This window comes from Ochotona curzoniae, unplaced genomic scaffold (assembly GCF_017591425.1).
Source record: "Ochotona curzoniae isolate NIBS_2020 unplaced genomic scaffold, NIBS_Ocur_1.0 scaffold_4506, whole genome shotgun sequence".
NCBI lineage: Eukaryota > Metazoa > Chordata > Mammalia > Lagomorpha > Ochotonidae > Ochotona > Ochotona curzoniae.
In genome coordinates, this window is record NW_024467119.1 from 52,107,755 (window position 1) to 52,126,017 (window position 18,263).

Below are 18,263 nucleotides of genomic sequence, written 5' to 3' on the forward strand. Positions count from 1 at the left end.
ACAATCTATGTCTTTTTGAATAAGTACTATATGTTTACAATAAAATGGGAAAAATAACGCATTGGCAAACGTTCACTATTCAAGTCAAATAAATATGTAGCTAGCCTAGATATCCAGTCACCATTTGAGCATCATTTTCATTTGAAAATACCTTCTGACACTAGTACTAAATCTCTTTACACTACAGTGCCAACATGTTCCCTTACCTTGTAGAAAGCAGGTTCCCATCCATAGGAATAAAATATACAAGATAATTGTAAGCTAAATATTCAAGCAACGAATACACCTGCACGTTAAGTTACTAAAGTTACTATAGGTTTTAATATATACTAATATCAAAACTCCTCATATTTTTTATTTTCTTGACGGGATCGATTGTCATTCTTGGATATACTACATGTATTAAATCAAAATAATAAGCATGCATCAATTAAAAGGGAAGAAATTTCCACACTTTGGGAAGCTAGAGGTAAGCAGGAAATACTGCTTGATCATCTATAAGAATCAACCCCTTCTGTGTCAAAATAGAAGACAACTTTTTTAAAATAACAAAAGGAGGTTGGGATCTTACACATTGGTCAAGTCAGAGCGTTTGATAACACAAACCTCATTTCAATCTCTGTGTTCAAGCTCTGGCTCTGTGTGACATACAACTTCCTATAAATGTGCTTGCTGGAGGCTCAAGTAACTGTCCCTGCCATCCAAGAAGACATGGTTTCAGTTCTGTGCTCCTGGCCTTGCCCTGGTCCAGACCTAGCTCTTGTGGCATTTTTTTTTTTTTTTTATCAGCAGAGAGAAGATCTCATTTCCTTCAGTCTTTCACATAAATAAATGAAACAAAGAAATTTAAAAACTCATTATCTCTGATGCAGCACCAGGCACTTAATAGTACTTTGAAACTCGTAATGAAAAAGCAGAAAGTCCTACTCTCCAACTCCACATCACTTGCCAAACATAGCTTCACACTGTCACAGTCTCAGATCACAGAAGAGCTTTGTGCTATCTTCTGGGCAGTGTTTTAAAAACAATTAAAATCCCTTCTAAAACGAGGTTTTCTTCACCTCCAACTCCAGATCGTTCCTTTAATTTGGATCCAACAACAAAATCACTTGAAAAAGCCATGAGCAGAGATAGCAGGATTCCAGGGAAAATACCCACAACGCCATCCCATGACTTTGATGTGTAATAAACACAGCACAGTGAGAGCACGTAATCAGTGCCACGGCGATTGCAGTGCTGCCTGAAGCCAGGGGTTCTCCAGACTCCAGGTTTCCTGTTCTCTCTGAGGGGAGACACCTTTCTTTTCAGCAGACACAGGTCTCAGTGTGAATCCCTACTCGGCAAAATTCAACAGTTTGTGTGATCACAAGTAAGTGATAGTTCACTGCTGAGAAAAATCAACTGAGCTAAAAGCATACTCTCGTGTGGTAATGAGGACCAGTATTTTCCACTGCACCATTTCTAAACAATTTATGCCTGTATCTTTGATCTTCAAATCACTTACATGAAACAGTCACTAATATCACTCCCTTCTTCCAGAAGAGTGAATTGAATCTCAGAATTTGAGAAGTATGTCTAAGGGCACAAAGCTGGTAAATGATGAAGCCAGAATTTGAAGCTAGAAAAACTGACCAAAAAAACCAAGAAGACAGCTCATTAGTGCTTACTGGCATACAGTAAGTGCTCAAGCATGTCAGAAATTACTAAAAGCTATCTGCCTCCACTTAAAAACCCAGGAATCTTGGGCCCGGCGGCGTGGCCTGGAGGCTAAAGTCCTCACCTTCAACGCACCAGGATCCCATGTGGACGCCGGTTCTTATCCCAGCAGCTCCACTTCCCATCCAGCTCCCTGCCTGTGGCCTCAGAGGGCAGTCGAGGACGGCCCAAGGCTTTGGGACCCTGCACCTGTGTGGGATACCCGGAGGAAGTTCCTGGATCCTGGCTTCAGACTGGCATAGCATCGGCCATTGCAGTCACTTGGGGAATGAATCATCGGACAGAAGATCTTCCTCTCTGTCTCTTCTCCTCTCTGTGTATCTGACTTTCCAATGGATAAATAAATCTTTAAAAAAAAAAAAAAAAACCTCAGGAATCTTTCATCTACACTATATTAAAAAAAAATTAGTTAAATAAAGATGCAGTGATAGCAGAAAAGCCATAAATGCTAAATCTATTTTAATCTTTTCTTCTCAATCTAAGCAAACAAAAATTTCAAAAGCTGCACCTTTCTGAAAGCAAAAAATGGCATACTGACAAATATAACATACAAAGTAACACATTTCTGAAATCTGCAAAATAATGACTAAAAGATAGCAATGTGCAATGTACATAGGAACTGAAAAATAGATGAATATAATTAAAAATTCTGGGCCTAGGAAGAGTAAATCCTCAGCAGCAATGAGCATACACTACATTCAGATCTTGGATTTTGAAAATACCTTTTCTCCACTAAAGAAACCAGAAGTACGGAAACGCTCATTCCAGGACCATGGAAAGGTAAGTAGATGACAAGTGGACTTGTTACTGCAGCCTGAAAGAACTTAATACAGAGACTGAACAATTCATGGAACCGTTTTAACTTAATGGAGCAGTGTGAAGTAACCACTGCTGACCATATCCAGGACAAGCTAAAATCAAAATAACTAGTGATAGTAACTGAATATAATAAAATCCCTTTGATCAATTTAGAGCTGCAGTAATCAACAAAGGAAAAGGAACAGCATTCTTATAATAAAAACCCAACTCATCAACACAGAACGACAGAGTTTATAAAAATCAGCAGTGGGTACCAAACCTAGTGGATAATATTTTAGGAAAAAATGGGATTATTTACATATCTCAAAAAAACATCTCTCCACAAATTGGTTATTAGTATCAAAGGAGTAGAAATAGTGGAGAAATCTAGCAGGTTGTACCTTAATCATCAACTGATCAAAGTTACCCTCACTAAGGTGGGAAAAAACTGAGATCATGTACCACAGAAAGAATGATCAGAGAACATGGCAGTGGCAATGCCGCCATAAAGGGCAAGATCTGAATTTCAACACAAGAAAATAATTTGCAGGATATCATGCTAAAAACAGAGAGAGAGACCGACAGACAGACAGACAGACATAAAGGTTAAGGAATCGTTCCAGATCAACATAACAACTACATTTCATGCAAGGGGAGAGAATTTGGCGCAGCACTTAAGATGCTGCTTGGTAAGGCTGCATTCCATTTCCAACTGCCTGAGTTTGAGTCTTCATTCTGCTGTACACTCTAGCTTCCTACTGATGTACAGTCTTGGAGAACCGTCACCCACCTGGAAGACCCAGATTGCACTTTATGCTCCTGCCTTTGGCCTGATCTATCCCTGTTTGTTGTACGTATTTGGGGAGGCAAATGTATCTGTCTGCCATTCAAAAAAAGAAAAAAGAAAATTAATACAATTAAAAAATATATGTAGACATATTTTGGGCTATGAATACAGCTAGAAAAGATTCTTATATTGAGTATTAAGACAACTGCTGAGATTTAACTATATGGATTAACCATATGAACTATGTATGAGACATTGTTTGCATCAATATTTAATTTCCGGATTAACAGTATTACGGTTATGAAAGATATTGTCTTTATAATGAATAAATATACACTCAAGTATTCAGGGGAAAAGTTCATAATATCTTCAAATTAGCTTCAAATTGCAAGGAAAAAAATATATGAAAAGAACTATAAAACATGTGCACAGAAATGAGTTGTCTGGGGAAATGACTTTCTTTTACAATGTTTCCAAAAATTAGAAATTATGTTAAAACTTAAAAGTCATAAGCAGGGGTGTACACTTGGCCTACTGGTTATGATATCACATCCCACATAGCAGAACTTAAGTTCAGTATCCAACCACGGCTTCCAACTCCAGCTTCCTGTTAACACAGGCCTTGGCGGACAACAGGAAGTTTTAATTTAATCATGTGCCCTGCCTCCTCCATAGGAAAGCTGGCCTGAGCTCCTTGTCTCCAAGCCCAGCCTCAGCCACTATTGGCAAGCTGAGAATTAACCTACAGATGGGAGATTGCTCAGAGATTCTCTACTATTAAATAATTCCAAAAGATAAATTTTTATACCTCAGAGTGAAAAAAAATTAGCACCCCAAACTAGAATTCCTCCTTTAGAATTAATGGAGGAATCAAACTATCGAATTTGCGGCATAAGAGGCAGAACATCAGAGGCAGAACAAGCTATTCCATAGTTGGCAATGTATAAGCATATGCACAACTTCTTTAGCTACCAAGATAAGAACTTTACTTCAAGAAGCAGGAAAATAACCACAAATTCTAAACACAGGAAAAAAAGGTCCAAAGGGCCTCCCACAAACACTACTTCTCCACCAGTGTTAAGTCCACAAGGCCCTTACTGAGTAGGCCAGAGCAGCATGCAAAGCAGAATATAAAACAAAGGCTGCCACAGCAATCATCAGCCAGAACTTCAGCCAGGATTCATTTATTTGCATGTGATGTGGGCGGGTATGCATTTCAGAAAAAAGAAAAAAAAAATCTGCCATCAGAAAAAATCTAATTACATTAATAAGGAAGTGATAAAGATATCCCAAGGAGGAAAACAGAACAAAAACCTCATTTCAAATGACCCAGCCTTCTGCAACCCAAACTAAGTTAAGTTCATTGTGCCAATTCTCACAAACACATATTCTTTTAAAGGTTAAGTCTGTGGAAATAAAAGAAAACTTGAGAAGGAAAAAATCAAGAACTGGTGTAAAGCTAAAGCAGACCTGCTTCCTCATCCTCCTCCTCCTCTTCCTCATCATCGGAAGTTGATGACAAGGGAGTTGGTGCGGAGCTAGCTTGATTATTAACATATTCACCATACTGCATGCCTGTAAAGTGGAAAGCACAAACACAAGAGTCAAACCAATAGGAAAGACAAGAAATAAAATTTTGACATTGCATTAAAAGTGAGAAAGAACTCTGACATTGCAAAGGACATCCCAGCATGCATATTAATATCAGCAAATATATTATTCAAAATTAGAAGTTAAGAGTATCTCTGCAAAGCAATTTAGTAAAAGCAACTTTAACAAGAACAGCTTTCAAGTACCATGAATAGTATCAATAGTATTTAGGAAACTGCAATGATGTTCTGGGAAAATGTCACTGAACACTGCAGACATTTACCTTCTTTCATCTGGGGACTTTTGGGGTATACTTCCTGTTGGACTATGCAGTCTTGGTGGGCAGTGACCATTTCCACTGTACTAAATTTGTACAGCAAACAAAACACATACAAATTACTTGGGATTTTCCTTATACAGTGCCACCCTGATGATATCCACTTCCCAATGAAAAAGGATGGACAGTCAAAGAACTGTACTCAGGATAGTTTTCTGCTTATAGTAGACACTTGGAAAAATAAGAAGAGCAAGAAGAAGAGGAGGCTTAACTGCTGCCTTACAACTATGATTGCAAAAATTCACAATCAGGTGAATTTTCTGGGATGACCAGTCATGTCAGTGTCATCCCATTCACATTGAAAGAGATGGGTGACTGGACAACGGAATGAGCCAGAGCACAGAAGACAGATGCAGCAGGAAAGGCACAGTTGTTACTGACACCAGCAACTGGTTTGTTTTTTTTTTTCCCTAGGTGACTTCTGGCTAGCATAGACGACTTTATCTCTATAGTAAGAAACAGAATGATTAAACGGTCAAATTTCAGTTTAGAAGGCAGCAAACATTAAACTACAGTTAAGTGAAGCCTTAATCTTCCCACTGTGATTTTTAGAAGTCAGGAAATAATCTGCTAGTTTTGCTGAAACCTTTCCAAAAATAGATAAAATAGCAGCTATCATAAATTCACTGAGGAAAGTAAAACTCAATTTAAAATGAATTCAGGCAAGACAAGAAACAAACTTTATACCTTGAAAGACCAAAATCAGACAGGAAAATTCCTCTAACATAAGCCTAGTTAAAATGAAAATGTTACTAATATTAGACCTTATAGTAAATATACTGTAAATATACTATGCTTATGTTTACAGAAGCTAACAGTAAAAGATTTTATAATAGAAAACAATTTAACAACTCGTTAAGCCATATCAAAATACAATTAGCACTGCACTTTAGGAGGCATACCTATGTAGATATATATAAGAAATGAGAAAGAAGAAATAAGTATCGTTTCTTGTTCTGAACTAATACAGGCCAATAAACAGGAGAAAAATCAGAAAAGAGTCCACTGTCTTTATGACTGAATGAGAATGAAAGTGGCTGTCTCTAACTGGACAAAGGAGCCAAATACAGATGTATGCTCTACAGGGGGAAATCCATAGACCTAGTATGAAATAACTGCAACCTTTTTCCAAATTTACTGAATGAAAACAGGTTTATTTTACTTACTACTGAACAATTTCCAATGCTTCGTTGGAAGTAAATGAGATGATTACACAATGATTTTTTAATTATTATTATTATTTTTTACAATTTTGTATAGGCTGGAATTTCCCCGCCAGCCAAACTCCCACCCACTGTCAATTACACGATTTCTAAAAATTATGAGTAAGCAGATTTATAAATAAGAAAGAAAATGATAAAATTTATTGTAGCACCTTATGATCTATTAGTTATCAATATACTATATTAAGGGAATGATTCATGACATACTTTTAGTTGTCTTTCCCAAACAAAGGTACAATCTGTTTTAAGAAGTGGATAGATAGGGGGCAGCACATAAACATCCACCTGCAAGCACCAGCATTCCATACAGGTTCTGGTTCATGTCTGGCTGCTCTGCTTCCCATCCAGCTCCCTGCTTATAGCTTGGGAAAGCAATGGAGGATGCTTGGGACCCTGTGCTCACATCGGAGACCTGGAAGACAATCTTGGCTCTTGGTTTCAGACTGGCTCAGCTCTGGTCCATTTCAGCCATTCAGGGAGTGAACCAGTGGACAGAAGATTTTTCTTTCCATGTCTCCTTCTCTTTGTAAATTTGATTTTCAATAAAAATAGATAAAATCTTTTTTTGTTAGGGAGATAAAAGTGTCAACATGTGTCAATATTTTCTAACTATGACTCGACATGCTATCTTTGTTCAAGTGAACAAAAACTTGTAGAACAGGACAAGAACATGATATTTTAGTTAATTCACCAAAGAATAGTTATGAGCTCCAGAATAACTGCTCCATTTCAAAGTGCCCTGAACTGACTGCAACAAATGGGGAGCTACAGCCACAAAGAGATGACAGTCAAGTCACATACTCTAGACTATGTAAACGGTTCCTGAAGCATCTCTACTCAAACCCTCTTAAAACAGCTAGAATCTATGTGTGGGACAACAGCAAATACACAAGGTGGTAGAATGATCCCTCTCCCAGAGTTCAGCCTGAAGCCCAAGGTGGTAATGCACATGGAGCACCTGCCAATCACCACAGCCACCAACTGAACAGGAAGTGCTGTCCCAAGTTTGCCTGCCTTACCAGGAACTTCAAGATATGAACCTAGTAAACTAAGAGGTAAGAAGCAGTTTAAAGAATGGGAAGTGATAAAGAGCTCTTTTACAATTTTTATTTCCTAAAAGTACTGTTAGACAAAACTTGGAGAGAATACATCCTAAGGGATGCTTCATAAATGACATCCTCACTGTTCCCTAGATACAACTATGCTGGGAATAAATCAAGCCTGTTTTGAGAGAACAAAGCCCTTGGGGAGGTGAACTATTCTGCTTCCTAAGTACATGTACTAGCATGTACCAGATTTTTCAAGCAATCCTACCAAAAAAAAAAAAGAAAATTTTAAGGAAATCAGTAATTTATGTAAGGACTTGAACTTGAAGCTTTTGACCTAAAAAAATAATAATAATAAAATACCTGTTACAATAGACGTCCTCTCCTTTTGTTAAGGAAAAGCACAACCTTAATTTCTCTTAAACCCTACTAGGATCCACTACTCAGAGCTAAAAAAAAAAAAAATCTCCAGTTGCTAAAGGCAAAGTTTCTTCCTCCAATGGCTGAACAAGGAACCAACATATAACCTTTCTTTTAGCTTGACACATTTTAGCCAACACTGAGGCATGTTAGCTTTTAAAAGGGTTGGTTTACACCTACTGTAAGCAGGATGGGAGGAGTTAATCATAAAATATTTAATTAAATAATTCTGCCTTTATGCAGACCACTACTAAGAATTCACTGTCTTTGAAGGCTTCTCATGAGAACAAAGCAAAAATGCTAAGAAATATTGAACAGGGCCTAACTATTGGGCTCCTCAAGCCCCATTTAAGAGTAACTGAGTTCAATTCCCAGCTGCAGCTCCTGATTCCAGCTCCCTGTCAATGCAGGCTTTGGGAAATGACAAGTGACCCCTCCACCAGCTGGAGTCCTATCATCCAAGTGGGAGGCATGATTAACTTTCCAGCTCTTAACTTCAGTCCCAGCCCAGCAGTGGCATTACAATCCCCTGGAGAGTAAACCAGCATCATGGCACCTTCTCTCTGGCTGTCTGCCTCTCAAACTTTAAAAAGAAACACTAAACAGAGAAGCATCAGCACTTTGTGGTTTCAGATGGGAACTCCGGGTTCACTTCCAAGTTACATCAGACACTAGTTATATGCCCTTGAGCAAGATACTAACCCCTTTGTTCCTCCAACTTCATCTAAAAAACGTAAAAACTTCCTCAAATGACTTGTGAAGATGAAAAAGTAAATATACTGAAATGCTTAGATATTTAATATCTGCCATATGAATACTATGTACATACTATTCTTATCATCAATGAGCTTTAGAAGCATGCTTTTGTATATATTTAATAAAACAATAATTTTCATCTGTTCTCAATGCTTACCTATAGGGCACAGTCAGGAAAAAGATTCCCCCAATCTGAGTAGTATATTTAGTAATAGTTATTCCCTAAAACAAGCAGAATGTTTTCTAGGATCAATAAACTTTTTTAAGATATTCTGGGAAAAATCCAAGATAAAAACTTCCTGCAAATCTATTTGCAAATCAATGAGATAGGCAATAAAGCATTTACATCTATTTTATCATAAAATATTTATGGTAGTGAAATTTTACACTATTGTATTTTACAAGATATTTAATATTTTCGGGCTCAGCAGCGTGGTCTAGCAGCTAAAGTCCTCGCCTTGAACCTGCCGGGATCCTATGTGGGCGCCAGTTCTGATCCAGCAGCTCCACTCACCATCCAGCTCCCAGCCTGTGGCCTGGGAAAGCAGTCGAGGACAGCCCAAAGCCTTGGGACCCTGCACTCGCATGGGAGACCTGAAGGAGGTTCCTAGATCCTGGCTTCAGATTGGCACAGCAGTGGCCGTTACGCTCACTTAGGGAGTGAATCATTGGACGGAACATCTTCCTCTCTGTCTCTCCTCCTCTGTGTACATCTGATTTTGTAATAAAAATAAATAAATCTTTAAAAAAAAATATTTAATATTTTCTACATCCTTCCACAAAAAATTGCCAGCCAATGACTCTACCAGTACCTAGTGACATTTATTTACCATGCTTTGAGAACTGCTTTTGCCAGTTACACTGTATGAAGATACCATCTAAAAACAAGTGACCTCTAGCTCACCTTGATGTTTGTGATAAAATACATTTAAAGAATCTGGCAAGATACTGTACTGACAATGGTATAAAGAAATTCACAGCATGCTGTATAACTGCTGACACAATTCAACAAGCACTGAGCTCAGAGGCAAGAGGTTTGCACCTGATCTTCGTGCTTCTCCTGGCAAGTCTGAATGTCTGGGTCATTCATCTATTCTCTAAAAATTTCAATTACGCCATTCACAAAAGGAGGGTAGGATACGCTGTGCCTGTTTCAAACAGTGAGCAAATGAGCACTGTGTCACATCAGACTAAGTTACTGCCAGGAACATCCCCATTCTATTCAAGAGTGTTCCGCTGCTTCCAATCCAGCTTCCTGCTAATGTACCTTGCAAGTGTGCAGAAGATGGGCCCAAGTGCTTACACCTGTCACCCACACAGCAGACACAGATGGAGTTCTGTGTTCCCAACTGCAGCCTGATCCAGCTCTGGCTGCTGTAGGCATCTAAGGAGTAAGTAACCTGGAGGATGGAAGATCTCTGTCTCTCCTTCCCTCCCACCTTACAAATAATTCTTTTTTTTTAAATGTTAAAGGTATTTGCATGAAATGGTGATGTAAAGGTAATATTAAAATTAATAACTATGTAAAACTTAGAAAATTTAACCTGACAATAACAGTGTTGTATGTGTTTATGCACATATGCTTTAAAATTTATTAACTTTTTCTTTTTGTAAAAGATTTATTTTTATTGGAAAGTCAGATATACAGAGAGAAGAAAAAGCAGAGAGAAAGCTCTTCCATTCACTGATACACTCCCCAAGTGCACAAAATGGCCAAAGCTGAACCAATCCAAAGCCAAGAGCCAGGAGTTTCTTCCAGGTCTCCCAGGCAGGTACAGGGTCCCAAGGCTTTGGGCCATCCTCGACTGTTTTCCCAGGTCATGAGCAGGGAGCTGGATGGGAAGCAGGTCTGCCAGGACATGAACTGGCGCCCATATGGGAACCTGGCACATGCAAGGCAAAGACTTTAGCCACTAGGCTACCACTTCGGGCCTTTTTTTTTTTTTTTTTTTTTTAAATTTAAAAGGTACAGCACTGGAAAGTGAGAGAGAAATCAATCTTCTATTTGCTGGTTTACTCTCCAAATAGCTGCAACATTCAGGCTGAACTATGCTGAAGCCAACAGCCAGAACATCATTCTCTCATACAGGTGATAGGAGTCCCAGCACTCTTTCGGTTTTCTGCTGCCTAACAAGTATGCTAGAAAGTAGCCAAATTGGAAGCAGAGCAATCAACACACTACTATAGGATGCTGGCTTGCAAGAAAGGGCTTAATGTGCAGTGCCACAAAGCCAGCTATAACAACAATTCTGAAACGTAACTCAGAATACTAAAAAAAAGTTAAAAAAAAAAAAGCAAAAATTGCTTTAGTAAAGCTCTTCCAATATCATTTTACTTAATTTCCGTGAACAAAGTTTCTTAGCAATTACATTTATGGAAAGTAGAAATCAAGTTGATCTGAACATTACCATAATATAATAAAGACCAAGATATAATGCCACGGGAAGAAGAGGTATGAGTGTGAGTGTATCCATCTCAGTAAATGTATACATATTAATGAAAAATACATTTTCTATACAAATAATAAAAATCATGATATTGGTATTGTTTTGATCAACTATGACTATCATCAGTGTTTGTAATGACTGCTTAACGCAAAAAGAAAAAAAGCAATATTTAGATTTTTATGGTCACATACAAGAAAACAAAATTTCAATTTTAATTTGTGTATTTCGGTGTCAGAAAAGTACAACAGAATCATTTTAAAAAGCATCTACCTCAATAAATACTATTTTTTCAAATTTAGGACATGGTTGTTGCTCCATGGAAAGGAAAAAAGTGAACTTTTCAACTAAAGAAGGGCTTAGCTATTTTTTTTAAATATGATTGCATCATTGTAGCAGAAACATCTGCAAGAATAACGTAATATCTTTGTTTTCAAAAGTCCACATATCACATAATTTCAATTTTAGTGTAAAATATAAAACTTGTTCAAGTGGTTACATTATTTTTAAATGTTTTTTAGGGAATACTCAAGCAAAGACACGATGTTTTAATAAGCAGCAAAAAAAAAAAAAAAAAGCTTATACTGGAAGAACAAATCAAAGGGCTCCTTGCTGCAGGAGAATAAAATTTTTATAGAGTGATGAGGCCCACAGCATACCCTGTGGTACGCTGCAGAACTGCAAATACAACTTGTAACTACAACTTGAATAATGATACACCGCAGCCCTGACTCACAGAAGCATTAAGCAGTGTAACTTAGCTCTAACCAAAAGCAAAAGGCCACTAAGAGGACAGCTGACTACCTAAGGAAAAGGGAAGGACAGACATCTGCCACATTAGTGAAGCAAGGACTGGGGAAACCTACTCCTATATCAATGTCTGAGTTCAGGTTACTCCACTCCCGAGTTCAGCTTCCTGATCATGCGCTCCCAGGCAGGGAGCTGCTGATTATTCCAGCAGTTTAGGGTCCTTGTCCACATGCAGAACCTGGACTGAGTTTCCAGTACCTCACTTCCAACTGGCCCAGCTTTGGTTGCTGCAGGCATTCAGGAAGTTAATCAGTGGATGGAGATGGAAGAACTGGCTGTCTGTTAAGCTCCCTGCCTTTAAAATAACATAAAAATTTAAAAACAAATGAAAACAACAGAGAAGCAATAATAAAAGCTACAACTATAATTCAAGTGTCTCCAGTGTTGTTTTTTTTTTTTTAACTTAAGCAAGGAGCTACTCTTAGGCAAATCAAGATACTTATCTTCAAGAAAAAATCTCTCATTTTATAAACAGCTTCAACTAAAAGTCTTCCACTCTGTTACTTATTAATTTGTGGTTCTAGGCCAAGTTCTTAATTGCCACAAATGCCATTTTTTGTGTGCGTAAAATAAGAATAATAATCTATAGGACAGTATTAAAATGAGGACTAATGAGATAATATTACTGGCATATTATAAGTGTCTAATAAAGGGAAGAAAAAAATAAAGAATAAAGAAAAAACTAATTCTTTAGTGGAAAAATGGTTTACAAAACAATCTTTATAGTAAAATGGTAGGACAGTATTTAAACTAAGATGGTCACAAAGGAAACAGAAAGAAGAAAGAAATCAACAGTGTAAAGGGTCAAAAAGGAGAACATCTAAGAAAAGAGAATTGGGCATCAATGCAGAATACAGACACGAGAAGGTATCTTTCATCTACTATGGACTATGCCCCACCCTTAAGCTTATTCTAGTCTTGATAGGAAAAACTTTTCCACTGGCTCTTCACTTTGAAGGCAAATTTTCTTTTTGAAGATTTCCCATTTATTTTTTTGTGTCCTTTTAAAATTTTTTAATAATGACTGCATAGCTGATCAGGGTGGGAAGGATCGAGGTTTAGGGAAAATTAGGTAAACTCATTGCTTCCAAATTTGCTATTTTTTCTTGTTGTTCCTGGGGGAAGGGGAGACACAATGGGGGAAACCACTCATGACTTCCCACACGTCCCAGTTATTTCAAAGTCAGTGACAGAGTTCAACAAGCACTGACACTGAGATGCACTGAGAGAAAGAAACAGAGCTAGAGTGAGAGAGAGATTCCATTGTTGGTTCCCTCTGAAATGACTGTAACGCCCAGGGCTGAGCCAAATCGAAGTCATGAAACTTGGAACTCCACTGGGTCTCCCACATAGAGGGCAGGGGTCCAAGTACTTGCACCATCTTCTGTTGTTTTCCCAAACACCTTAACAAGGAGCTGAATCAAAAACTGAGCAGCTGACACTCAAACTGGCACTCCAGTGCAAGACACCAGCATCTCAGGCAGTGGTTTAACCCATATGCCACACCAGCTCTCAAAGAATTTATTATGTATTTTCCTTTTCCGAGTTTCACAACATAACAGAATTTTATACTAAAGGTGGGAGCTGTCATTACATAGGAGTTTAGTCCCTAACACATTATAATGGTTGTTGTGTGGAATACAAATCAGATTCCTAAAAACAGAAATCTCTAACCAAACGTACAGTATGCTAACCAGAAACATCTATCATTTGCAATTTAGGGCTAGAGAAAAGTAACAACTACTCCCCAAAGAAGAAATTTTGGGGAAGCAAGGTCCAAACATGACACTTTATTAACTGCTAATTATTTAACACCTGGCAATTATATAAACACATAAATCATATAGCTAGTCAATGATGCTTGTGTGGGGTTATAGTTTCATTCTCATCCTTATTCTCAAAACTGTGTCAAAGGTTATTTTCTACTAACAATAATGATAAGCTCAGACACTAGAATATAGGCTACGGAGAGTCATTAAATAAGGAAATCTTGGCTGCTTTCCCCTAATGTTTAAAAAAAAACAGGAAAGGAAGTATATGTCCAATAATAAATGAATTATGAAATCATATCACCACAGTGATGATTAGCCATGTAAAAGATTAAAAAGACTACACTGATAAACAGAACTACATACAACCTCATAAAATTTAAAAAAACATGTAAATGTTTTTGATTGCAATGTAAAATATATCAACATAAACAGAGGGTTGAAACTAGCAGAGAAAATGAAAGTTATATGTGGCTAGAACAGAAATTCCTTTATACTTTTTAGAAATTACGGCAATACTGTTGACATCTTCAGTTACTTGAGTATGACTGCATGTGTGTATAAAATAATAATAAGTTTCTCAAATACCTTTCTGCTGTAACAGGTCTGATGGCTGTGTAGTAACCGAGGCCGTAGGTTCAACTGGGTGATTTGCAGTGGGAGGAATTCTTGATGAGGAAACTCCTGACACACCAGTAGATACTACTGGGCTGGACTTAGAAGAATGAACATTTTGTGTAACAGGATAGGATGAAGAGTCTGCAACTGAAAAGAAGAAACTATTTCATTAGCAACAATAAAGTTGAAACATCCTAAAACAGGATTAATGAAAAACACAGCTTATTTGAAGATCTCCTAGGAACTCTGATGGCATCATTTATCTAAAAAGTATCTATGCAAATGTTTAATTAATGTAAAGGTACCACTTGGAACATCTATGTCCTGGACAAGGAGTGCTGCTTCAAATCCTGGTTCTGCTTCTGCTACAACTTTTTGCCTACATGCATCCCGAGAGATTCATTCTGCTGATTTGTTCCCCCAGTGTCCAAACTCCACTTGGGTGACAGACGCCCATCACTGCCTTCCAGGGTCTATATAGCAGGAAGCTGAAGTCACAAGCCACAGGTAGGTACTGAATCCATGCACTCTGATATGGCATATGGACATTTTAATTTTTAGGTCAAATACCTTGTTTTTTGATTTTTAATTGCAATTTTCCTAACATGTTTCACAATCTTGTTTATCTTCTTCAACAAAATAAACCCAAAGCAGCTTTTCTTTACTAGTGATCACTACTACTAGTTACTGTACAATACAATGGTATCGGGCCCAGCGCGGTGGCGCAGTGTTTAAGGTCCTCGCCTTGCACGCCCAAGATCCCATATGGGCACCGGTTCTAGCCCGGCAGCCCCGCTTCCCTTCCAGCTCCCTGCCTGTGGCCCGAGAAAGCAGTCAAGGACAGCCCAAAGCTTTGGGACTCTGCACCCGCGTGGGAGACCTGGAAGAGGCTCCTGGCTTCGGATTGGCATAGCATCGACCATTGCGCTCACTTGGGGAGTGAATCATCGGACGGAAGATCTTCCTCTCTGTCTTTCCTCTCTCTATATCCACCTTTCCAATAAAAAAATAATAAAAATAAATCTTTAACAAAAAAAGAAAAAAACATTGGTTTCCCTAGAAAGAAAATTCATAGAGGTTATTCGCCTCAGCAGTAATGTAATTCTTGAACTCCACACGTTTCCAGCTCAGTTCTCATTCTGCGCTGCAAACTGTCACTTCTCATTCGCTGTTTCGAACCATATGCCTATTCTCACATGTAAGGAAAGGAATATTAACAGCAGGCTAGACTTCTGGAATAAACTACACATGATTCATAGTAAGCCTTTGCGATAGCTCAAATCACCCCTATCTCCTATGGGACAAAAATGCGAAATGGGGTTGGCATTGTGGTATAGTGAGTTAATACACTGCCTGCAATGTTGGCATCCTGTAAGGGTGCTGGCTTGAATTCTGGCAACGCCGCTTTTGATCCAGTTGCCACTAAAAGCTTGGGAAAAGCAGCAGAAGACGGTCCAAGTGTTTAGACTCCTGCAACAATGTGAGGAGAATCATCCTGGTCTTTGAAGCCATTTGGTAAGTAAACTAGTAAATGTTATTATCACGCTATGTCTCTCTTTTCTCTTTAACTCTTTCAGACAAATAAATAAACGAACCTTAAGATTATCCAGTTTGGTTCAAGTGATGGACTGAACCTGACCCTGCACTGGCGGTGCACGCAAGAGTCAAGTCTGAGGTCACCCAGTTGAGGTTCCTTGGGGGACTCAACAGCTAGGTCACTAGTCACAGAGAAAATCACAAGATACATGGTCCCATCTTGCAGCGCATGTGTCTGGACTGACCTCCTCAGTTGCTGAGGCCTGCACAGTGCACAACATGCCCAGATGCACATAGGAATATGACAACAAGCTCATGTAGGCCAGTAGAGATCACCAAGTGCCTTGGCAGAGGATGGAGAGGAGACAGGCTGGACTACTCCCCCTGCCAAGCTCTGCAACATGTTCCTGAACCTTTGGAAGCACTAACGTGGCTTGGCTAGCCAAGACTTTGGAAAGATTTTCTCAACCCTGGTGCAATGAAGCTGACAACATCTTAGAATTATCAAAAGCGTTTCAGTAACATCCTCAGAATACTCTTCCCCACATCAGGGTCTCTAAAGGATCATCAAATGACAATCCCCCCCATCCCTGGGCGCTCATATAGTTTGACAATAAGGAGTCGCTGCCTTCTCTTCCCTCCCTGAAGGCACAGGAGAAAAAAGAAAAAACAATTGAAACAGTTGTCCCACTCACCCTCCTGCATACCTTCATCCTCCCAACCCTAATAGGAGACCACATGGGCATCCCTCCCATCTATGTAAACACTGTTTTAGAAAAGCATCCAGTTAAGCAATAGTTGGAAAATCTATGGCAAAAAGCAGTGGTCAGTAGTATCTACATACTGTTAAATATGCATATATACATGTACATCTATTTACAGATAGGTAATTACATGTATATATAAGTAAACTCAGCTCTAGGAATATAGTGACTGAGCCAAATGTGTTGTATGTCTAATAGCATGAACATGCTCTAAACATGAAGAATGGAAGAGAAGCTAGAAGGAAAATAGCCTTCAACATGCTGATCGCTTCATTACTTTAAGCAGGAAGAAGATTGTCACTGTGGGGATGGAAAACATCACAGTATGTTGCAGTTTGTGGTAGAGTCTATTTTCCCACTTGTTAAGTCTGAGCTAACCCTGCAACTAGCTTTAATCAACAGAATGCAGCAGGAGAAAAGGCCAGAACTTCAGGCACAGGAGACATTGCAGCTTGTGCATTTCTGCTCATCAAACACTGTAGTGTCTATCACGCACAGAAAGACCTCAGCATCCTAGGAAAGAGTCTCCATCCATTGTTAGACATGTAAGTGAAGCCTTCCGGGATCTTCTGGCCCAGTAAACCCTCCATCTAAAGTAGATCCAGGAAAAACAGCAAACAATTTTGCAGCCAACCCACAAAACTCTGAAAGCAATACTTTCCAATAACAATAACAGTCTTCCATCTGTTGGTCTACTCACCAAATGGCTGCAATGACTGGAGCAGGTTAGTTAGAAGCTAGTCCTACGTAGGTGCATGGGCCCAAAATAACCTAAACTTGGGCCGTTTTCTGTTGCCTTCCCAGGCACATTAGCAGGGAACTGGATCTGAAGTGAGCAGCTGGGGCTTGAACCAATAGCCATAAATAATGCACAGTAAACTTTAAGCACAGCAGTGATAAATAATTAACTTCATACAACTAATAACTAAGAAAATTCAATAATTTTCAACTAGGACTATAAGTGTACAGTATGCACACATACATTAATATACACAGGTTAAAGCATAGTAAAAGAGGGGCAAACACATTGGCACATCTGGCTAATCCTCAGCCTTGTGGCACCAGCATCCCATAGAGGTGCCAATTCATGCCCTGTTTCTCCACTTCTGATCAAGCTCTCTGCTTATGGCCTGGAAAAGCAGCACAGGATGCTGCAAGTCCATGGGATCATGAGCTCATGTGGGAAACCAAGAAGCAGCTCCTGGCTCCTAGCTTCAGATCGGTTCAGCTCTGGCCACTGTGATCATTTGGGCAGTGAACCAGCAGATGGAAAACCTCTCCCTATCCATCTCTGTAAAATATGCCCTTCAGATAAAAATAACCAAACCTTCTTAAAAAAAAAAAATAAAAAGTAAAATATCCATGGGGCTGGAGCTGCGGCATAATAAGCTAAGCTTCTACCTGAGGCACCAACATCCTCTATGGACACTGGTTTGAACCCCAGCTGCTCCACTTCTGATGCAGCTCCCTGCTAATATGCCTAGGAAAGCAAGAGAAGATGGCACAAGTTGTAGGGATCCTGCTCCAATGTGGGAAACCTGGAAGAAGCTCCTAGTTCCTGGGCTTTGATCAGCTCACTTTGGCCACTGTGGCCTTTTTTGAGAGCTTATCAAGAGAGGGAATACCTCTTCTTCTGACTCTCATTTTCT

General features: G+C 38.9%; 1 protein-coding gene across 5 annotated transcripts in view; it reads right to left on the reverse strand.

The window, feature by feature from the left end:
• The window catches only part of SEC24B (SEC24 homolog B, COPII coat complex component), an 80,530-nt gene that overhangs the window by 42,613 nt on the left and 19,654 nt on the right, over positions 1-18,263 (reverse strand). For 3 of the 5 annotated variants that reach the window (XR_005882390.1, XM_040967322.1, XM_040967321.1), the window contains exons 3-4: positions 14,285-14,461; positions 4,772-4,876 (exon numbers count right to left, since the gene is read on the reverse strand). Coding sequence is in view for 4 of the 5 variants with exons in the window: in XM_040967322.1 (XP_040823256.1) it covers positions 4,772-4,876; positions 14,285-14,461 (282 nt within the window). In the remaining variant the exon portion in view is untranslated. The remainder of the gene's footprint in view (positions 1-4,771; positions 4,877-14,284; positions 14,462-18,263) is intronic. The other 2 variants (XM_040967323.1, XM_040967324.1) reach the window with 1 other exon arrangement.